Source organism: Podarcis bocagei (genome assembly GCF_964188305.1).
Source record: "Podarcis bocagei genome assembly, chromosome: 11".
In the NCBI taxonomy this organism is placed as follows: Eukaryota; Metazoa; Chordata; class Lepidosauria; order Squamata; family Lacertidae; genus Podarcis; species Podarcis bocagei.
In genome coordinates this window covers 17,796,269-17,819,090 of record NC_138136.1, presented here as the reverse complement: position 1 = coordinate 17,819,090, position 22,822 = coordinate 17,796,269, and the positions used below count along the sequence as shown (strand labels likewise).

Genomic DNA, 22,822 nt, shown 5'->3' with positions numbered 1-22,822 from the left:
TTCCTTGTGTGTGGCCACTGTCACATGCTGACAGCTTCTAGGAGCCACAAGTGAGAGCTTAATGTTGGGTAAAGACCAAAGATGGACAAGCTACTCCCAGAAGGAACACAATGTGTCCCCCACCAGAGATCCTGCTGGTGTTTAGTCGCTTAGTCGTGTCCGACTCTTCGTGACCCCATGGACCAGAGCACACCAGGCACTCCTGTCTTCCACTGCCTCCCGCAGTTTGGTCAAACTCATGTTGGTAGCTTCGAGAACACTGTCCAACCATCTTGTCCTCTGTCATCCCCTTCTCCTTGTGCCCTCCATCTTTCCCAACATCAAGGTCTTTTCCAGGGAGTCTTCTCTTCTCACGAGGTGGCCAAAGTATTGGAGTCTCAGCTTCAGGATCTGTCCTTCCAGTGAGCACTCAGGGCTGATTTCCTTAAGAATGGATAGGTTTGATCTTCTTTCAGTCCATGGGACTCTCAAGAGTCTCCTCCAGCACCATAATTCAAAATTATCAATTCTTCGGCGATCAGCCTTCTTTATGGTCCAGCTCTCACTACATCACTACTGGTAAAACCATAGCTTTAACTATACGGACCTTTGTTGGCAAGGTGATGTCTCTGCTTTTTAAGATGCTGTCTAGGTTTGTCATTGCAGAGATCCTACCCCTACCCTAATGCTTCATACACTCCACATTAATGACTACTGTTATGAAATATATGGATAACATACAGATCCTAAGCCTTAATCATACTCATTCATTCATTTATTCTTTCTTTCTTTCTTTCTTTCTTTCTTTCTTTCTTTCTTTCTTTATAAAACAGGGATTGCCATTTTTTTCTTTATCCTTCCATGCTCAAATTTGATAAAACCATCAATGGCTATTAGCTATGATTAGCCATGATAGGTAAATGGAACCTTCAGGGGCAATACGTGTCTTTTCATCAGATGCTACGGAGCAAGTGATGTGGGCAGTGGCTTTTTCAATCATGTTTGAGCTTCTTGGGAGCAGCTGGTTGTCTACTGGTGGAGACATAATGCTGGTCTCCATGGACCGTTGATCAACACTAGACAGGCACACTTTGCAGGCACACATGGTCACTTAAACCGCTATGTCAAAGCCTCTTAGCTACAAATGTGCAAAAGTGATTCAGAAACCAGTTAAACTGGAATTGATTGGATTGAGCCAGTTTAGTCTTAGTTGACTTCAATAGAACTAATGCATATTGGCTTTTATTGAAGTGTCTCAGTCACCTAGTTTGTACATTAGTTGAGGATAAACTGTAATCCTCAAAATACTTTCTTTTGGTTCAGGCCTATGCTTCCGAATTCCAGATTCTGAATATATATGTCCCAGTAATGCATTTAAGAACAACTTCCCTTTAATTAGACTGTTGATTGGACACCAGAGCTATTTTAGAAATACCTGCTATCCTTAGTTACATGAGATATATAATATTTTGCTTTCACTTACCTGAGAGATAGCTTGGCTTGCTTGCTTGAATCCTCTCGATTTATCTCCTATCCTAGAATTTTCTGCATTGAATCTTTTCTGACGGTGACTAAACTTTTGATTACTTACTTCGCTTGACTGCTGGATGGCTGATCAGCAACGCTTTGCATTGGGTTTCTTTTGCTGGTTATTTTGACTTCTGAGAACTAGGGTAGTGTAGTGATTTGAATGTTGGATTAGGACCCAGGAGACCAGAAGTCCTCACTCAGCCACTAAGCCATGAAGCTCACGGAGCTACTTACTGTCTCTTAGCCTAGCTAGGGTTGCCATATTTTGAAGAACAAAAAAGAGGGCACAAAAAAAGAGGGAGGGGGAGGAGAGATCTCATGAGAAATGAGCACTATGGAAACTGTTCCATTAACTTTCACAAAATATTCTTCCTTTAATGGTGAAATATTCTGGAACAGGTTATATATGCCAAGAGCGGATATACACTATCTAGTACAGTAACTCTTTCCCATCTTTGAACTTATCCCATTTTAATGATTATTTTCTCTGCTCTAAGATCCCTATCCATAAAAATGTTTCCAATTCTCACAGTTTTATAGGGAGTCTCGTGGCATTTCATATGAATACCCTGGTTCCATACTGTGTATGTCTTTTTATTATCTGGTGCTTTCAATGAGATTATCAGTTTAAAGTCAGTGGGGACTCTTACAGTTAGAGAACCCTATGGATCTGGGCTTGAGCTAATGCAGGAAGGCCTTATAAAGGATGCGAGTCTGTGTTAACAAATTAGCATCCAGAATGTAGATAAAATGTTCCAAACGTCTCGCCATAGCCAGACTTTACAAGGATCTGAAACCAAGGATGAAACATGTATCTGTAGTCTGCTGAAGGGATACAGCTTTGTTTTATTTGAACACAGCTGCTGGCATAAAAGATTGAAAATGACATGAACAAAGCCTGGTGTGTCAGAGAACCTGAATCACAGCTGATGCCATTGGCAACTGAGCTTCTGCAATTCTTTCCAGCAGAGTTGGAATTACGCTTGCATTTGTTCACTTGCCAGGCCTGATGCTAGGTTTCATAGATGCAGAAAATGATGTTCATAAAAGTTCAAAATATGCAGCTACTTGTATATGAAAATCAAACTTTTCTGTGATGCTCTTGTTTACTTGGAAGCTAAACACAATTAGGTTAGAACAATGCTTTGTGCTCAGCTTTTAAATGGAGGGCCAAACTAGATGTGATGTTTATATGTGTCTCTGCATAGAGTGAGGAAAATGTCTGATTTTAAATGCAAACAGCATCAGCTGCGAGGGACTGATAATTGTGGAGATGGAGGCATGGTGGGGGAATGTAACTCTTTGCTACACTGCTGCTGCCCAGAGGAAAATCCATTGCTTGAAGCTGCTATTTGCATTGGGAGGATATCCCCCATTGGTACCAGTGAGGGATTTCCTCCTGAGTACAAGCAGTAGTTTCAGTGGAGGCACTTTCCTCAGGACCACAGAAGGGGAGGATAGGGTTAAATTTCCCTCCCATCCCTTTCATTACTAGCCTTCCAGCTGATGCTACTTGCATTACAAAACAAAAACCTGCGTGTTCAATGCAGATACAGTGGTACCTCAGGTTACAGACGCTTCAGGTTACAGACTCCGCTAACCCAGAAATAGTACCTCAGGTTAAGAACTTTGCTTCAGGATGAGAACATAAATCACGCAGCAGCGGCAGGGCAGCAGTGGGAGGCCCCATTAGCTAAAGTGGTACCTCAGGTTAAGAACAATTTCAGGTTAAGAACAGACCTCCAGAACGAATTAAGTTCTTAACCCAAGGTACCACTGTATACATTTAATATCAGGTCTAGTTTGATCTTTAGTCAATCACACTGTGTTTTTTGGTTTTTTGCCCACTAAAGATAGCTAAATATTTCTCCATGGTACAAGACTGCTGAACACCACATACATTTGTTAAACAGATTTAGAAGCAACTCCCTTATTCTCCTTTCCACTAAAGTTAGAAAGGTGCTTTTTCTGTGATGAATATGCTTACTTCAGCAAGCTGTTTGTACCACCTCATATCAGACTAAATACATTTCCATGACCTCAGCCTTTATAAGAGGATTAATGTGTTACGATACAGTATTGCTTTTCTTTCTGTCAGGACTTGAGCCCTTAGTGAATGTTGACCTGCAGACCTGAGGGCATGCAGTCAAGAATTCAGCTTATTGAGTACTACTTGCTTCTGCCTTAAGAGGGATGCCATTCAAGGAAGCCTCCTTACCTCAATAATAGACCACACTGAGTCAAGTGATACTCTCCATCTCTTCTACAAACAAACAAAAGAACACCAAACCAAACAAACTTGATTGTGCTTGCTTCCCCGCCTGAACATCTAGGAGACCCCTTTTTGGTTACAGATTGTTGACATGTACTTTGCAAAGGGAAACTGAATACAGGGACATTTTGCTTTAAAAAGTTGCTTTTATCAATCGTTCACTTTTGGTATAACGCCTTTGTATACACTGGACTTCCACACCAATGGAGCAGAGGCCTCTGGGACATGCAGTCAATTTGTGGATTGGGCACACCCATCTCTCCTTGCCTTGCCTCTTCACTGTGATCCAAAGGTATGATCATCTGCCTCCTCCACACAAGTCCTAACTCTAACCATTCGAATCAATTTTAGCCCTACGTCAATTCATCTGACTCCATCAGGCACTTCCTGTGATGTACTATATTTTTCGTTCTATAAGACGCACCAGACCACAAGATGCACCTAGTTTTTGGAGCAGGAAAACAAGAAAAAAAATATTCTGAATCTCAGAAGCCAGGACAGCAAGACGGATCACTGCGCAGTGAAAGCAGCGATCCCTCTTGCTGTTCTGGCTTCTGGGATAGCTGCACAGCCTGCCTTCACTCCATAAGACGCACACACATTTCCCCTTACTTTTTAGGAGGGAAAAAGTGAGTCTTATAGAGCAAAAAATATGGTACTTCCTTGTGAGCCTGCCTTAGGCTAGTCTTGGGCTCAGGTGAATTTCTGTCTCACACTCACTGCCAGACCTTCTTCCTCTGTGGAGTGTGAAAAAAGAATTGGTTAGAAACAGCTCCCCTTGCTGCTTCACCCTCTTCTAAATGTACCCAGGGGTGTGCTCATTGTGGCAAACGTAGCTTACAGCCAAGGAAGAGAAAATAAAAGTCTTTATGTCTATTAGTTTTAATAATTTATATTGTAGGAGCTTTCACTTCATGCACTGTGATGAATTTAGCAGCTGGACATCTGTGGTCTGTTCCTTCGTTGTAATAGGAAAACACGGTGTCTGGCAAAAACTCAAAAGTCCAGCGTAACGATAGAACATTTATTTTATGATGGGAAGAATAAGAAATGAAATATCTGGCTAACTGTTGTATCTTGGAAGAGAAGGTAAAAGCAGAAGTCTTATGACTCAATCACACGTGCACAATCTGAGTCTGTGTACTACTGTTCTACACCTGGAGTAGCAGTTTTATATAATCATCAGAGTGGGAGCACTTGGCTATTCAGACCTATTGTGCATGTGCACCACTGGGGGTATATAATTGTTAGTCTGGATCCAGTCATACTGAACCCTTTTGATGATGAAGATGTTGAGAAATAAATGTGTAACAGGGCTAGTGGAAGCTGACTTTCAGATGTCTCCTGCCTCCAGCAGGCTCCCCAGACACACACACCCCTCCCCAAAGGAACATCCTATTCCATTTCAGCCTTCCTTCCCAGCATGTTCACACTTCTCTCTCAGTGACATCTATGCTGGCTTGGTCATGTACACAGAATGGATAACGGCGGGGTCCCCAAAGATGTGCTTTAAGGCTTCAGGCACCAGGCCCGTTGGCAGACCAACTCTGCTTTATAAAAGATGTCTGCAAACGTGACATGAAGCCTGGCAACATTAATCCTAACGTGTGGGAATTGCTTGCGCACGACTATCTGGAGACAGATGGTCAGGTCATGTATCCACAACAGTGACCAGAGCAGAAATGACTGCTGGGAAGGGTGGAGAGGGAAGAAACGCCATGGTGCATCTGTACAGTGGTACCTCAGGTTACATACGCTTCAGGTTACATATGCTTCAGGTTACAGACTCCGCTAACCCAGAAATATTACCTCGGGTTAAGAACTTTGCTTCAGGATGAGAACAGAAATCGTGCTCTGGCAGCGCGGCAGCAGCAGGAGGCCCCATTAGCTAAAGTGGTGCTTCAGGTTAAGAACAGTTTCAGGTTAAGAACGGACCTCCGGAACGAATTAAGTACTTAACCCGAGGTACCACTGTAATAACGAAACCAGATGCCTTCATCTGCCCCACTTGCAATAACCCATGTCTCTCCCATACAGTGGTACCTCGGGTTAAGAACTTAATTCGTTCTGGAGGTCCGTTCTTAACCTGAAACTGTTCTTAACCTGAAGCACCACTTTAGCTAATGGGGCCTCCTGCTGCTGCTGCGCCACTGCTGCATGATTTCTATTCTCATCCTGAAGCAAAGTTCTTAACCTGGGGTAATATTTCTTGGTTAGCGGAGTCTGTAACCTGAAGCATATGTAACCTGAAGCATATGTAACCCGAGGTACCACTGTATTGTTTTCTACAGCCACAGCAGGCACTGTAACTCTCCCAACAGTTTGACTTAACCCCTGAAGGTTCACTCTTCCATTGTCTCCCAAGACAGATGGATGCTAACAGCAAGAAGAATTTCAGCCTTTTACACTACGTTCTATCCCATTCAGTAGGGTTCTCTGATCTTGGGAGAGCCTTTCAGGGGGAGAAAGTAGTCAGTTTCTGCTAGCTCTTTTACACATGCTTTTCTCTAACCCATGCTTTCACATTAAGAAAAACACATTTCAGAAATGTATGTATTAGAAAAAGGAGAAGAAACATGCTTTCATTCATAGGAATGACCATAGATTCCCAGAATCTGTTGTGGTTTTCATTCCAAAGCAACCCCACACACATCCGTACACATACAAGTAAGAAAAGATAAAAAATGCAGTATATGGTTGCTGACTCAACCGAGCTGGTTAGTTAGTAAACTGGATTTGTAGGACCTGTGATATATAATTGAAAACTTAATTTCAGCTGGACATAGGTAGGGAATCTCATTTTGGCAACCAGAATTCTGCATTCTGCATAAAAATCTAAATATTATAATTGGAATGTGCAACTCTTGCAAACATATAAATGAGTTATTGGGTGGATATTGAAAAAATATGTTGGCATAGCATACTGTGGCAGAAAGAAATTGGTACAGATGGAGCCAATATGTGCTGAGAACCTGAGAAGGAGGAGCTTCGAACCATAGAAAGGGACAAAACAAGATTCAGAGTACAGACGTCCTGTCTGCAGTGACTGGAAACTCTACTCCATTGAGTCTAGGATGGGGAAGAAATTCAGTTTTCTTTCCCTTTTTAATGAGAAACTACCCAAGTTCACTTCCTAAATCAATACGCAAACCTGAAATGCAACTAACCTTCAAATTTTGATACAATTCTCCACATAATCTGCCCCCAAAATGTGAGCATTTGTGTATAAAAATGCATCTGTTAGTGAAAATGGTGAACAAAAATATTAGATAAAATTCCTAGCAAAAATGTGCATCTCAGTCAAAATTGCACACAAAAATAGGTTTATTAGGAGAGATTCACATGAAAAAAGCTGACAAATTTCCATGAGGAAAAGCTTGCAAGTTTGTAGGACTGAATTGAAGATTGAAAAAAATGAGATACTGAGAGAAACCAAAACAGATAGAATTGCCCGTCCCTACATGAGCTTCTTAAAAAAAACAGTTCTCAACTGTTTTGAAGCTTTTCAGTGCAGAAAAGTAACAACTTCGACACACTATTTTGCCTGAATGTGACTACTTGAAACTGCATCCATTTGGCAGCAGTTTGGAAAATATGGAAAATGCCTTGCAAATTAACCCATTAACCCCCTTTTAACATGCTCCCATCAGCTGCTGACAGCACTGTTTTGGCTCAACAAGAAGGGAACAGCAAGGAAAGGCACTCTTCTTGGCCACCATGTTGATGCAGCCTTTACATTCCTCATTGGTAGCATGAAACAGGCTTTCCTTTCTGGATGAAAACAGAAATGATATCTATGACATACATGTCACAATATAGATCCAAACAGAAGTGTACATTGGTGCTGCACCAGCAGCTCCCCAACAGCACCATGGCTGCGTCTTCCTGGGGTGGGGGGCAAACAGTGGGGTGCTGAGGTTGGCGCTATGGAGGTGTGCCTACTATAGAGGTGTGCTGTCATGAGGTCAGATAACTGAGTGGTCATTAATAAGGGAAGAATGTTTATGTATCTTGCTTTTGGCACGTGAGTCAATAGTAATAAAAAAAAGCTGGGAGGTCAATTATTTGTAGACACATCAAAAGTTACTGTATTGACTCTACTCATAATTGCACTTGATGGTCAGTGGAAGACACCTGAATGACCAAAATACAAATAAAGCATTTGTGAGTGTGTTTGTATAGCCTTTAGGGGCACCTTTTGTTTTACGACCACTGTAAGGAATTCCAGCAGATTACCAGAAATCCATTCCCAGATGTACACCCAGATGCACAGGATGAACATAATCTAAGTAGCTCAGATAAGACAGTCAGCGCTGTAGTGTAGTTAGATCACATGGAAAACTATTAGTGTGTTGTTTCTTATGAAAACTAGCGAGTTGAAAGGGCAAATTTCCTATCATCTGCCAAATGTATGCTAAATGCCTTTAGGAAAGATACTACGAGAAACATCTTGCAGAGCAATATAATGGAGATTAGGGTATATTTACTAGAAAGAACATCTGTTTTCCAGCACCAGCTTCCTTTTGAAGGACGTGTAATGACTGCTTTCAAGAATTATTTTGCTTGGAGACTAAGGGAGGGTGGGCAGATCAAAACGATATCTATAATGCTGCAAAGCATATTGCAATGATAAGCCTTTTCTAATTACGACTTATTTAAACAACAACTATGCAAAGATAGTATCTTTCATGTACACTCACCCATTCAAAGAGGAAATGGGAGAAAGGAGGGGATTCCCCAAAAACAACATTCCCATGCTTTCCTTCCTTTGTTAATTAAATACTTGTAATGTATATCATTGTATCACTTTTGACTTGAAAGGATCGAAAATGCAGCAACTACAAAAACCCGTGGTTACTTTTGGTTTATTTTAACCAAACATCCATCACACACAGCTGATTCACACAAAACGTTTTTGTACACTGGAGTAGCCATGCCTGCTCTCAGGCATGCTTTCGTGATCTCTTAGTAAATGTGGGACGATGCCACACACCAAAGCATTTCTTTGTTCTGCGAGCATTACTGTGTTAGCTGAACCCTTTTGTGTGTCACTTTATTTCCTTTGTCTGAAAGCACAAAGGGGTTTGTAACAGGAGGAGGTCAGGGAACAAGTCCATGATAGGGGCAGAATTAAATTTCAGGCCCTCAAGAGTTCCCAGGCTTGCACTCCATCACAGGTGATGATTCATATTACAAAGGTACTCTTACCTGCCCAAGTGTCTGAGAATACAAGCAATAGTTCTCCTTGGAAGTAACCGTTGATCTGTCTATTTTCTGCTTTGTACCTGGGGGTTGAGGGGTTCCTGGCAACTTGTTCTTAGACCTTTTTCCTTACCTTTGAATAATTCATTGAACTGGTTATTAAAACAATTTCTCATATAACTTCCCTGACCTGCGTGCCCTATTGGACTACCATAATTTCAAAACATTTGTTTCTTTTGAAAGCCAATAAAAATGGTGGTAGCTTACAGCCCTTTTCTAAGCATATTTCCTTGGGAGTTAAATCCCATCAAGTTAAATGGGACTTACTTCCTAGGGAGCAGAATTTAGGGTTTGCGTCTCTCGTTTTTGCAGCATTTGTAGATTTAGCTGTGAGAATGGGTCTGAACTGAGGGGGGTTTACTGTCTGAAACCACAGAGGGGCTCGTAATAGGAAGAAGTCAGGGAAGTAGTCCATGGGAGAAGCAGAATTAAATATCAAGCCCTCAGCGTTCCCAGACTGGAGCTCCATAATAGTTGATGATTCATAGTACGACGGTACACTTAGCTTTGCTTCACACATTAGTTAATACATTTATATTCCAGCTTTCCCTCAGGGAACCATACATGGTTCTCCCCTCCCGATTTTATGCTCAGAACAACCCTATGAGTTAGGGTTGGACCATTGTTTCCCAAACTTTAGGCTCCAGCTGTTTTTGGACTGCAGTCCCCATCAGAGAGTCAGTGTGGTGTAGTGGTTAAGAGCGGTGGACTCGTAATCTGGTGAATCGGGTTCGATTCCTCGCTCCTCCACACGCAGCTGCTGGGTGACCATGGGCTAGTCACACTTCTCTGAAGTCTCTCAGCCCCACTCACCTCACAGAGTGTTTGTTGTGGGGGAAGAAGGGAAAAGAGAATGTTAGCCGCTTTGAGACTCCTTAGGGTAGTGATAAAGCGGGATATCAAATCCAAACTCTTCTTCTTCATCATCCTTGACCACTGATCATGCTAGAGAGGTATGATGGGAATTGTGGTCCAACAACAGCTGGAGACCCAAGTTTGGGAAACCCTGGGTTAGATTAAAAGAAAGTGACTGGTACATGGTCACCCCATAGCCTTGCTGCAGTGAGGAGGCACACTTGGTACATGTGGGGGAGGGGGTCCATAGAGGATTTCTTGCTCCAGAATCTGGAGTTGATACTACTCTGCATCAGACCAAAGCACCACATGATTCAACTTTCTGTCTCCCCATTGGCCAACCATATACCTATGGAAAACCCATAAGCAGGACATGAGTACAACAGCACTTTCCCACTTGTGTTCCCAAGCAACTAGTATACAGAGGCAAGTATCCTCTGATACAAAGGGACGCGGGTGGCGCTGTGGTCTGAACCACTGAGCCTCTTGGGCTTGTCGATCAGAAGGTTGGCAGTTCGAATCCCCGCAATGGGGCGAGCTCCCATTGCTCTGTCCCAGCTCATGCCAACCTAGCAGTTCGAAAGCACACCAGCACAAGTAGATAAATAGGTACTGCAGCGGCGGGAAGATTAACAGTGTTTCCGTGTGCTTTGGTTTCCGTCACGGTGTTCCGTTGCGCCAGAAGTGGTTTAGTCCTGCTGGCCACATGACCTGGAAAGCTGTCTGTGGACAAGTGCCGGCTCCCTCGGCCTGAAAGCGAGATGAGCGCCACAACCCCATAGTCACCTTTGACTGGGCTTAACCATCCAAGGGGTCCTTTACCTTGGTATCTATACCTAGAAATATATAGTCATCATAACTAATATAATATAATAATATAATTTATTATTTGTACCCCGCCCATCTGGCTGGGTTTCCCCAGCCACTCTGGGCAGCTTCCACAGAAACCCAAAATACACTAAAATATCACACATTAAAAACTTCCCTGAACAGGGCTGCCTTAAGATGTCTTCTGAATGTCAGGTAGTTGTTTATTGCTTTGTCATCTGATGGGAGGGCGTTCCACAGGGTGGGTGCCACTACCGAGAAGGCCCTCTGCCTGGTTCCCTGTATCTTCGCTTCTATTGTGAGGGAACCACCAGAAGGCCCTTGGCGTTGGACCTCAGCGTCCGGGCAGAACGATGGGGGTGGAGACGCTCCTTCGGGTAATAACCATTGATATAGCCTTCTCCTCCTTGAATTTGTCTAATCCTCTTTTAAACCCTACCAGCTGGGCAGCCACCACTATATCTTGTAGTAGCAAATTCCAAAGTTTAACTATGTCCTCTGTGACAGAGTGCAGTCTGTCCTGAGTTTCACAGTATTCAGCTTCATTGGATAGCCCTGTTTTCTAGTGTTATGCGAAAGGGAGAAAAACTTCTCCTTTCTCCACACCATGCATAATTATAGCACACCTCTATCATGCCCCCGCCCTTACTCTAAGCTTCAAAGTTTGTATCCTTTCCTCCTAAGAGAGTTGTTCCAGACCCTTGATCACTTTTTCAGATGCAACAGTGCTATTAACATGCACTAAAGATATATACACTCAACAGCAGCGCAACATCTTGAAGTGTTTGCATATGAGATACATGTGGTTGCAGTATAAAATATTGTTCCTGGCTTTCGTTTGTTATGACAGTGGGAAATAAGAAGGTTGAAACAAAATATAGAAATAAGGTTGAAGTGCTTAGTTGCTCTCTGTTTCAATATGGCTCCTTTAACAGTTCCTTTCGCCTTCGATATCACGCACGTCATATGGAGAATGGATTTTTCCATATAATTTGGCTCCTGTCTGCATAACAATAAGGCCAAGAAGCTATGGAAAGCTGGTTAGAAATGCTCATAAGTTTTCTGCAAACTACAATTCATATGAAAATTGTTCTTCCTGAAATGAAGGGTATTTGAGCTGGGCCACATGAAATAAGTGTGTTAATCTTGCATGACAGAAGGATATTTTATATTATCAGTGAATAGCCTTGTCGGAATTCCAAGTGAATGCCAGCATATATTAATCAAACAAAACAAATCATATACAACGGTTTAAACAAATAAGCTGACCTCTAATTTGTTTGGGCATTTTCAGAAAGATTAAACTTAACAGTACATTAGCTTTTGCAGAAAGCATGAACTGTGTGTATTGTTTAAATTTTAAAATAACAAATATTAATTTTCGGCTCTCTGATTGGCCCTTCAAGTTAAATTGGTGGGGGGGAATAATGCTTGTTTTTCTAGGCAGCCTTTCAGAATGTGCAAGTGTATGCAAAACAAGTTTTCGTGCTCTGATACTTTAAAAACTATTAGGGTGATAGCATGGGTCTTTAAAAGAATCATAGTTATTACTATCAAATGCAAGTATGGAATTTCCTTGCAAGTGCATTGCTTCAGTGATTGAAATGAAACATTGTCCACCAATGCCAATAACTATTTATTTATTTAATGTTTATCCCATCCATCATCATAAAAACTATCTTAGGGTAGGCCTACAACATGGAATCACAGAAAATCAAGTCCTCAATATGCAGTATAAATTCAGAAGACCATCCCTCCATCTGGTTGCCCAAGGCATGGATTACTAGGCTATTACTGTTTAGGAACAGCCATAGATGGTGTACTACTTGGGCCTCCAGTGACAAGGAAGAATAAAGGAGTACCCCAGACCATCTATGTGATCCTTCATGGGGAGTGCAACCTCACTCAGAGTAGGCCATTAACCTGATTCTGGGACATGGGAACCACCAATCCCCATAGTATCTCCATCTTGTTGGGATTAGGTTTAGGTTTATTCGGGTTTATTTAATTTATATATCACTTCCCACTTTAAAAAAATGTCCTGAAGCAATTTACAGCCAAAGTTAAAATCACATTCACGTTATTAAAAACAAATTAACTGTAAAAGTACAATATCATATTGTAACTGCTGCCAAATGCCCAGAAAAACAAATATGTCTAAAATGATAACTGTCAGGCTTCAGGGAATTGGATCCCTCCCCGTGTGGCATTAAATAAGCAGATCAAATGAAAGGAGCGTTCTTACCAAATAGTTTCTTTAATAATCATAGCGAGAGAGAAAAGAATGCATATCTCTCTAGAAATGGTGTTGCTCCCAGGAAAGGTTTACCCCCTCCATCCCCATTAATCTATGCCACTCCTACATTGGGTAGTCTGAGCTTGTTGCCGCTGCGCTTTCTGTTCTATCACTCTCAAAGCCCGACTAGTCTTAGGCGAAGGGGGGTCTGGAATGCTTTCCAAGGACACTGAATCTGCTAGCTGTCTCTCTCCTGGTCTTCCCTCTTCTAGCTGTTCCTCGCCCAGTATTTCCCAGCTTTTCCCCTCTGGACTATGCCCCTCTGCAAACCACTGTTCTAAATCAATACCTTCCTGTCCTTGGGAAGGTTCAGGAAAAGGGGGGGGCTCCCACCATTCCTCCTCAATAACAAGGTTGGCAGCAGGTCACACTCCTTGGATAAAGCATGCAGTAAATGAGGAAGGACAGGTACTACACACACACACACACACACAGAGAGAGAGAGAGAGAGAGAGAGAGAGAGAGAGAGAGAGAGAGAGAGAGAGAAATGGCATAAAGATTCATCTTCAGTCCTCATCCAGTACATGACAGCCTCCAGACACCAGTTAAACACCTGCACAGCGTCCTCTGATGGGAAGGAGAGGTAGAGCTGGGTGTCACCTTCCAATGGTGGTACTGAATCTCCTGTTCAAGTATTTGTGCAGTATACGATCCCTTTGCAGTGTTGCTGGAGCAGCATGACTCTTGCACTGTGTCAAGAATTCTGAATCCTTCCAGGTGCCAGGATGCCAGCATTGGTTCAAGTGTACTGCTGGTGTGCACAAGTTGGGTCTGTGATCTGATTCCAGCACCCACCGCCACTGATGCAGAGACAGCCTTGGAAAAGGAAGCAGATACAGTGGTACCTCTGGTTGCGAACGGGATCCATTCCAGAGGCCCATTCTCAACATGAGCAGAACGCAAGCCATGCATGCACAGGTCACGATTTGCCGCTTCTGCGCATGCGTGTGATGTCATTTTGCGCGTCTGCACATGCGGAGCGGCAAAACCCGGAAGTAACCCCTTCTGGTATTTCCAGGTCACCGCGGGCCGCAACCTGAAAACACTCAACCTGGAGCAAACGTAACATGAGGTATGACTGTCTGTAGCATTGAGGTCAGGCAGCATGGCTCACCTTTTTTTTTGGGGGGGGGGTGTTTCACTCCCTCTCCCCACAACAAGATCAGCACTGTAAGAGCTGGCCAGTTTCTCTCATCTGCCCCCTGAGGCTGATGAATCCATTTGACTTCCTGACTGTGCTTGCATAGTTCCCTGCCGATGTACTTGTCAATCCTGTTGACTCTGTCTGGGCTCTGGAATAAGTGGGTGTCATGGGGAGTGATCTAAATTACTCATAGATACTCCCTCTAAGCCAAAAATCCCAACATCTTTGTAGCTTCTCCATACATTTGCAACAAGACCCCTCTTTGCTCTGTTTAAACGGACCCTGAATACTGAAATTTGTTTCACTTAGGCATTTCCTGAATGTTTTTATAATGGCCTTTTAGTTATTTTGTACATTGTTCTCTCTTTTTTAATAACTTTGTTTCGTTGCTTGTTTTAAAACTTGTATTTTTTAAAATTTTGTTTTAAGCTGTCTTGTGGTCTTGGAAGGGAAGGTACAAATTTGTTAGGCAAATAAATAAAAAATTGCATCTCAGGCTTACGAAACAGCAGTGACAAAGGAAATTTAGAGCAAAGGAGGACATGGACTGGACATTTTAAAGCCTACTTCATGGCAGTGAAAGGCAGTACTGGTGGTGAAAAAGGTTTACATTATTTCTGTGCAGTTTCATCCAGCAGAGCTGTTTCTGGTGGTTGGGGGTCATTTACAATCGGAGTTCCAGAGTACAGTGTACCCTGGCTCTCAGACTTAATCCATTCCAGAAGTCCATTCCAAAACCAAAGCATTCCAAAACCAAGGCGCGCTTTCCCATAGAAAGTAATGCAAAATGGATTAATCCATTCCAGACTTTTAAAAACAACCCCTAAAACAGCAATGTAACATGAATTTTACTATCTATCTATTGATCCATAAAATGAAAGCAATAAACAATGTACTGCAGTCACACAATTAATCAGTAGCTGAACTGGGTTCCACACAATCACAAAAACAAAACAAAAAAGCCGCAAAAATAAAAACACAAAATAAATAGCAAAAACAGACAGACCTCAGCGTAACACTCAAAACGGAAGTGTGGCGCTCAACCCAGAAGCATAATACTCAAAACAGAGCACGTTTGGCTTTGAAAAAAGTTCACAAACCAGAACACTTACTTCCGGTTTGCAGTGTTTGGGTTCCAAGTTGTTTGAGTACCAAGGCGTTTGAGAACCAAGGTACCACTGTAGTCATTGTGGTTTGCAAGGCACTTTGCAGATAACACCACTTACATCCATGCCAGTGAAAGTTCTGTTTTTGTGTGTGCTTGAACCCATACGATTAGTGTTTAAATCTGCAAAGAAAGAAAAAGGACTGATCTACTGCATCAGAGTACGGTAATTTTTAAGTGCTTTCCAGGGAGAGGGAACAGGCCCTACAATATAGAAGGAGGCAGTGGTGAAACCACTCCTGAAAAATATCCTTGTATGCTGAGGAGCCATCAAACTGCAGGCCAGACCTCATCTTACTGTCTCTTGCTGAGGTGTTACAGCATATAATGGTGATCCAACTCCAAGCATTCCTGGAAGGAATAGACTATCTCTATCCTTATCAGTCGCTCTGTAAGTGTTCTGTGTGGTGTGTTTTTTAAAAGCAATCTGGAAGGTGATCTGTTATCACTTGTGCAGTGTGTTTTATGATAGCTGTTGTGTGCTGACTGAAACCATGACTTTCATTCTGGCTTGCTTCAGAAGTACCAGATCATTATATGCATGCAGCTATGAACTTTTGAACTTAAGGAAACTTCTGAATAAACATGATAAGGGATAAGGTAATCCCAGTCCCAGAATTCACTCCTCCACTGAAATCAATCACACTATTTTAGCGGCCCCGCTGCTAGCTTTTTGTTTTTCTTAGACAAAAGTGCTGCTTCAGACTCATGCATGGGCAGTGAAAATCCATCTAACCCTTCCCTTTAAATTTTATATGAGTTGACTGAGCAGATAACTCATCCTGTACCATATGTTTTTCTTGGCATACATGGTTAACAAGAAGGGGGGAAATGAATAAAATAAGTTGGTGCTACAGAGATGCTTAGTCAATGAGAGAAAAGCCAGACAATGCAGATGACATCTAATAGAAACAACACTATTTTACATCATTTTGACGGGGTGTGTGTGGGGGGAGGGATTGTGCAAAGGGAGTTCTAGAAGACAGAATAATCAATGCTCCAGAGACTGCATTACATATCCTTATCTAGCATATTACTGTCAAAATAGTGTCGCAGTATGTCAGGTTGTCACTTTGTTTGAATATGTGAAACTGTAGCAAAACACATTTAATAGCAAATCATCTCTGCAAATGGGCAAACAGACATCTCCGTTTTCGTTCTTGGGTCTGCTCATTGAAACACTCGTGCTGTTTTCCATAAATATGACTATAAACAAACGTAAATATATAACCGTGGCTTGTTGGGAGAAGGGCTTTTTGAAGAATATCTTGAAACATGTTCAAACATCTGGCAAAAAAAGAATCAGGGCAGATCCAAAACCTGAGCCGTGGTATTGCTTTATACCTGAAGTTAAAAGCTTGTTGAATGGTAGCTGGAGAGATTCAAAATTTTATGCTCGGAAATGGATTTTAAATAACAGCAAAGCTACGTTCAGCACCAAACTGGAAAATTGCCTAGTCTCTTACATAACAGGGTTGTAAACTCTGGGACCTTGTAATTATTCAAAAATTAACATGTCTTATGCAAATGGCTCAAATCCTCTGGAAAAGAATGCATTTCTGAAAAATATGCCTCTTTATCTCGGTCATTGAGGTGTTGACAGGTTAGAGCCAACCAAACTTGAGTATTACAAAGTGATTTGGGGGGGGGTCATTGTTAAAGTAGCCAGGCAAGGGCCATAATGACCCCTAAGTATAGGTTTTTAGCATAAGAAAAGAATCTGCTCTGTTGTTGTTTAGTCGTGTCCGACTCTTCGTGACCCCATGGACCAGAGCACGCCAGGCACTCCTGTCTTCCACTGCCTCCCGCAGTTTGGTCAAACTCATGTTGGTAGCTTTGAGAACACTGTCCAACCATCTCGTCCTCTATCATCCCCTTCTCCTTGTGCCCTCGGTCTTTCCCAACATCAGGGTCTTTTCCAGGGAGTCTTCTCTTCTCATGAGGGGCCAAAGTATTGGAGCCTCAGCTTCATGGTCTGTCATTCCAGTGAGCACTCAGGGCTGATTTCCTTCAGAATGGAGAGGTTTGACCTTCTTGCAGTCCATGGGACTCTCAAGAGTCTCCTCCAGCACCATAATTCAAAAGCATCAATTCTTCAGCGACCAGCCTTCTTTATGGTCTGGCTCTCACTTCCATACATCACTACTGGGAAAACCATAGCTTTAACTATATGGACCTTTGTTGGCAAGGTGATGTGTCTGCTTTTTAAGATGCTGTCTAGGTTTGTCATTGCTTCCATGGACAAAGACAACAGGCATCTGCTCTGTGCCAGAGGCCAAATGAGTGTGCTGGCTTAGAAGTGAGGACAATAGTCAGAGGTTATGTGTGTGAGAACTGGGCTGGAAGCAGGCTGCAGGCAAAAGCAGGAGAAGGAGAGCCATGCTTGATTTCTGCTTCAAAGCAAGGCTGTGGCTATAGAAGAGGCAATACCTTTTGGGATGTTAATGCTTTGAGTCCCTCCATCGTAGGCTCAGGTTGTATATACAGTGGTACCTCGGGTTGCAGACGCTTCAGGTTACATACGCTTCAGGTTACAGACTCCGCTAACCCAGAATTAGTACCTCGGGTTAAGAACTTTGCTTCAGGATGAGAACAGAAATTGTGCTCCGGCGGTGCGGCAGCAGCAGGAGGCCCCATTAGCTAAAGTGGTGCTTCAGGTTAAGAACAGACCTCCGGAACGAATTAAATACTTAACCCAAGGTACCACTGCATGTGTAAATAAATCATATATCATAAGGACACCATAGTCTCCACTGTCCCTCACTCCAAGGAAACCAAACCCTGGGTAAGTGCCTGGAAATTTCACACTACTCAGAGATTGGGGTGGCATGCAGTATGTTTATTTTGAATGAAATATTTGATATTGCCTTACACTTTGAGGGTTGGATCTAGAAATATATGAGCAGCACTACTGCTTGTACGATAGAGATCTACTAGTTCCTCCACCCCGGTCTCTCCTATTATCTCCTGCTCTCTGAAAAACTGCACCTGGCATCCGACAGACATTTTGAAATGGTGTGTAATGGGGCATGGCAGAGGGGAAACTGGAAGAATTTGGCAGGACTGCCTTGCATGGGCAGAATAGTGTTTCTGCTCCTGCAAGACACTTCGGAACTAGAAAATTTAATGCAGCCCTTTCTCATTGTCATAATGTTTATAACCATGTTCTTTTTTTCTTTTCTTCTTAAAAAAGGCAGTGGCATTTTAAGTTTAACACGCACGCATTTCGAGAACACTAGACTGAGCCAGAAAGGTTTGCTTTCTATGAGCTGTGGAGACGGTGAAAAGCTATATCATTGTGTTGGTTGCCGTTTTGAAAAATGAAGCCACAGCCCTCGTTGGAAAACACATATTCATCTTTAATCTTTGTTCAAAGCTTCAAGCAGAGCTTTCAATATGGCATACGTTGGATAAGACTGACACTTACCAAAGAAAAATAATTCACTGCAAAACCTTATCAAAAAGCCGCTCACGGCTGATAAATACTTGAAGGATTTCTCTCCCAGGCATTTACTAGAGCCAAAAAATTAACATTAGATTTGTGCCTTCTGAAATACACTGAAAATCATCCTTCCTGAACTGCTATACACTGGGAACAGATGATCTGAACAATGCAAGCTGCACTTCTGTGATGCTTAACCTCTCAGGAGACACAATTGCTTCCCCCCTCCTCACCAGTTATTGTGACGATAGGGTAACAAAGGAACTCAAGTTCTGTAAGAGAAAATCTCTTTCTGTTATATATTTTGTCCTAACGGAAGGCCTTTTCTCGGTCTCTGAAGCTTGTTTATCTCAGAGCTTTTGTTCTTCTCATACTTCTGATGTACAATTGTATGGGAAAAAAGAACTCTAATTAAAAAGCGCCTGTCATGATGCTCCTGGACTGTAGTAAGGCTCCCGTCCCAGAGTTATTTATGAGCACTTCATATCTCCTTGAATGTATACAACATTCTAAGCGGTGATACTGTGCAGTTTCCACTCATTTCATTAGATAAGCTTCACAAATGCCATTGACAAGCACCACTGCTGCTGTTGGCTGAACAGCGGTAGAGGTTGTTGGGCTGAGACATAATAATAATAATAATAATAATAATAATAATAATAATAATAATACTTTTATTATTTGTATCCCACCCATCTGACCGGATTGCCCCAGACACTCTGGGCAGCTTCCAACACAAATAAAATATCAAACATTAAAAACCTCCCAATTTGTGTGGATAGGTAAATTGTTTTATTCACTGAAGAAACTTCAAATTAATCCCCGGCAGCCATAATGAAATCCTGAGATACTTAGCATTTACCACATTAAAATGCAGGCTCTATATCATCATTGTACCTCATTACACAAGGCAGTAAAAAGCAATACCGCTTGTTTCACTCTTCTAATCCAGTTCATATGTATATATAATTTCATAGGCACACAAAATACAATCAGTGCTGTTGTTAGCACTTACCACATCCTGAAGGTAGCATTTTGATCTTCATAAAATATTGGTGCTGTACTTTTTAGATGTTCTGATGCTTTCAGAGTTTTGGGTTGTGCAGACCTAACAATTAGTCTGAGGAGACCCATTGAAATTCATGAACCTAAGTTAGCCATTGGTCTACTTTGAGTAAAAGTTAGTTGAATACCACCCACAGTTTAGAAAGTCAAGGAGCATCGCTGCCATTATACAAGCTCCACTGTTGATTCTTTAATATTCCACTCAGCGTTGACAGAAGTTTTCTTTGTAGTAAAGTCACCTGGAGATAAAAATGTGAAAAAGGATATTGAAATATATCTCACTAAACGATGTGCTTTGAGTTTAAAAGCCTACAAAATGCAGATTTTAGAATAAAATACAGTGGTACCTCGGGTTAAGAACTTAATTCGTTCTGGAGGTCCGTTCTTAACCTGAGGTACCACTTTAGCTAATGGGGCCTCCCACTGCCGCCGTGCCACCGCAAGATTTCTGTTCTCATCTTGAAGCAAAGTTCTTAATCCGAGGTACTATTTCTGGATTAGTGGAGTCTGTAACCTGAAGCGTCTGTAACCCAAGGAACCACTGTACATAAAAAAGCATATTTCCTGAAGAAATATATTCCAAAAATGCAAAAAAATAATAATCGTGTGTGTTTTACAAAATCACAGATGCTGAAATGAGACAGAATGAACTTAAGAATTAACTTGTGTAAATCTGACTGAGACTCCAAATAGGCTGATCTGTTCTTCCCCACCTTGCACCCATTGTCTCTTTTGTCTACGGTAAAATCAGTGCTGTTTTTCTAGAAAAAGAGGTGCCTGAACTTACTATGAATGCCTCCCTCACTCTCTTATAATGGCAATGGCGCCCACCTGAGAGGTGCTGGAACTGAGTTGTGGTGAGTTCCAGATGAAAAAAAAAAACTCCTGGGTAAAATTATGTTTCCAAGGAAATGGAAAGAATTACAAGTTTGGCTTCTGCAATAGTTAAGCTTTTGTCAGTCCCCCCCCCCCTTTAATGTATGTATTCAATGGTTATTTAATAAGTAAGCTTTATTTCCCCTGACAAGATTTTCAGTTGGCACAGACTAAAATATAGCTTTTGTACATGTATGGACTGTATTTCAGAATAAAGATTGTAAAAAGCAGCTTTTTAAAGAAATATCTATAAACTTTCAATCTGTTTTCATAGGGCTTTCTAGATTTCTCTTACCTTATGTCTGGGAGATTTGTTATATTATTCGCTAGAAAGATCTGCATCTTGAGATATGTTTTTAAGCCAGTAGGCTTCCAGGTTGTTGCCATATTTCTGTACCCTTTCATTAAATGCTGCTTATGTGATTGTTCGTAACGATGGCACCACATGAGACAAATAAAGGTCACTTGAGTGCATGCGCTTAAACAACATTGGCTTGGCTTTGTTTTTCAGTTTTGCGCACTGTGAAGAGACTGATTACTGTATATGCCTTTCTCTGGCATGGTACATAATATGAACATTCACCAGGAGGGGAAAAGCCTTTGAACTTGGGAATCATTTTTATGAGGCTTCTGAAAGTCCAAAATCTTTGCGGATCAGATTAGTTATGGAGAAACTTAATTGGCTAAGGGACACGGACCTGTGTGTCGGCACATTGGAGATTGTCGCCTGTGCTGTTGTGATTGCTGTCAGTGTTCCTGGAAATATATTGTTGATTTTCTGCACAAGGAGATGCATCGATGACCAGTTGCGCACCTCATTCACACTTATTTTCAGTCTTGCATGGGTAAATCTTATACACAACTTGGCGGTGAATGTATTGAAGATTGTTTATGCCTCTGCTGTGGCGTTGGATTCAGCCGGCTGCAAAGTTCTCATGTTCCTAACAAATTTTACTACTTCTGAAGCCATATGGTTCACGTTATATATTGCTTTGCTCTACTGTTTTAAATTGTGTCGAGTGGTGCATCCACCAGTTGAGAGTGCATGCAGAAAGCATCTGACGTGTCACATGGTGCTGATTTCTACTCTCTGGGTTGCTGGCGCTGCAGCATCCTGTCCACTGTTACTGTATACAGGGAGGACTGAAAAGCTGTATACAGAAAATGAAACTAACCAGCAACTTAGCAATGTGATATATGCTGAATGTAAGACGGAATACAGAAATGACCTGATGGAGATTTTGTATGGGAAAATCTTCCTAGTGGCTATTGATCTTCTTCCACTGTTTATTATGCTCCTCGCTGGATTCCGAATAGTATACCTCCTTTGGAAACACAAGATGGCAACGTGTGGAGGCATATGGATTGGGGGCGATGCTATTGAACTTGAGGTTGTCAGGGCATGTAAACTCATTCTGTTATTAATATTGCTTATTATTTCTCTCTGGGTATCTTACTTCAGCCTGGTTTACTGCCTGAAGAAATTTAGATCTTATTACTTTGGTCCACCAGTCCTGACAGTCCTGTCTTCAGGATACTCAGTTATCAGCCCTTATGTGCTTATGTTGCTTAACTACAAACTAATAGTGAGGATAAGGTGCTTCTGTTGCAAGAGCGAGAAGAAACAGGTAACTGTGTCAGCTATCGCTCCTGTGTCTCCGTATGCCTAGCAGCCAGAATTCTTTTGCAAAAGGACTCTGAAAAAAGAATGTGGGAATTGGAAACAAAGACAATGTCTATCTTTATTGTATAATGATATACATATATTTTATTATGAGCTCATTCCCCAACCCTCAATCCAATGGATTAGGCATGGCGTCAATTCCAGCAGGTGTTCCGGTATCTCTCAGGTTGGTGCCGTTGCAATTCTAAGAGAATTAGAGAAGTGTTCATAGTGAGTTCTGGAGCACCCCTTAAAAAAAAAAAATAGCACTGGTTTCCAAGGCATACATGACTATGACTAGGTCAGATCTCACCATAACGTTCTACTCAGGAACACTTCAGATGCAGAGATACTCTGCCCCTAGTTTGGCACGCAGCATCAGTTGATGTATGTGCTGGTTGTGGAGGCAATTAACATGGCTGGGCATCACCTAGCAGATCTTCTT

At 41.9% G+C, this 22,822-nt stretch overlaps 2 protein-coding genes across 5 annotated transcripts in view; both read left to right on the top strand.

The window, feature by feature from the left end:
- Positions 1–22,822, top strand: part of SNCAIP (synuclein alpha interacting protein) — a 121,014-nt gene that overhangs the window by 35,328 nt on the left and 62,864 nt on the right. The window lies entirely within an intron of this gene.
- Positions 21,052–22,394, top strand: LOC308597549 (uncharacterized protein). The gene has a single exon (XM_081213382.1). The coding sequence runs from the start codon at positions 21,380–21,382 to the stop codon at positions 22,382–22,384; it is 1,005 nt and encodes a 334-aa protein (XP_081069508.1). The 5' UTR covers positions 21,052–21,379; the 3' UTR covers positions 22,385–22,394.

Excerpts from the sequence above, each read along its gene's own strand:
- LOC308597549 (XM_081213382.1), top strand. The coding sequence starts at position 21,380 with ATGGAGAAACTTAATTGGCTAAGGGACACGGACCTGTGTGTCGGCACA.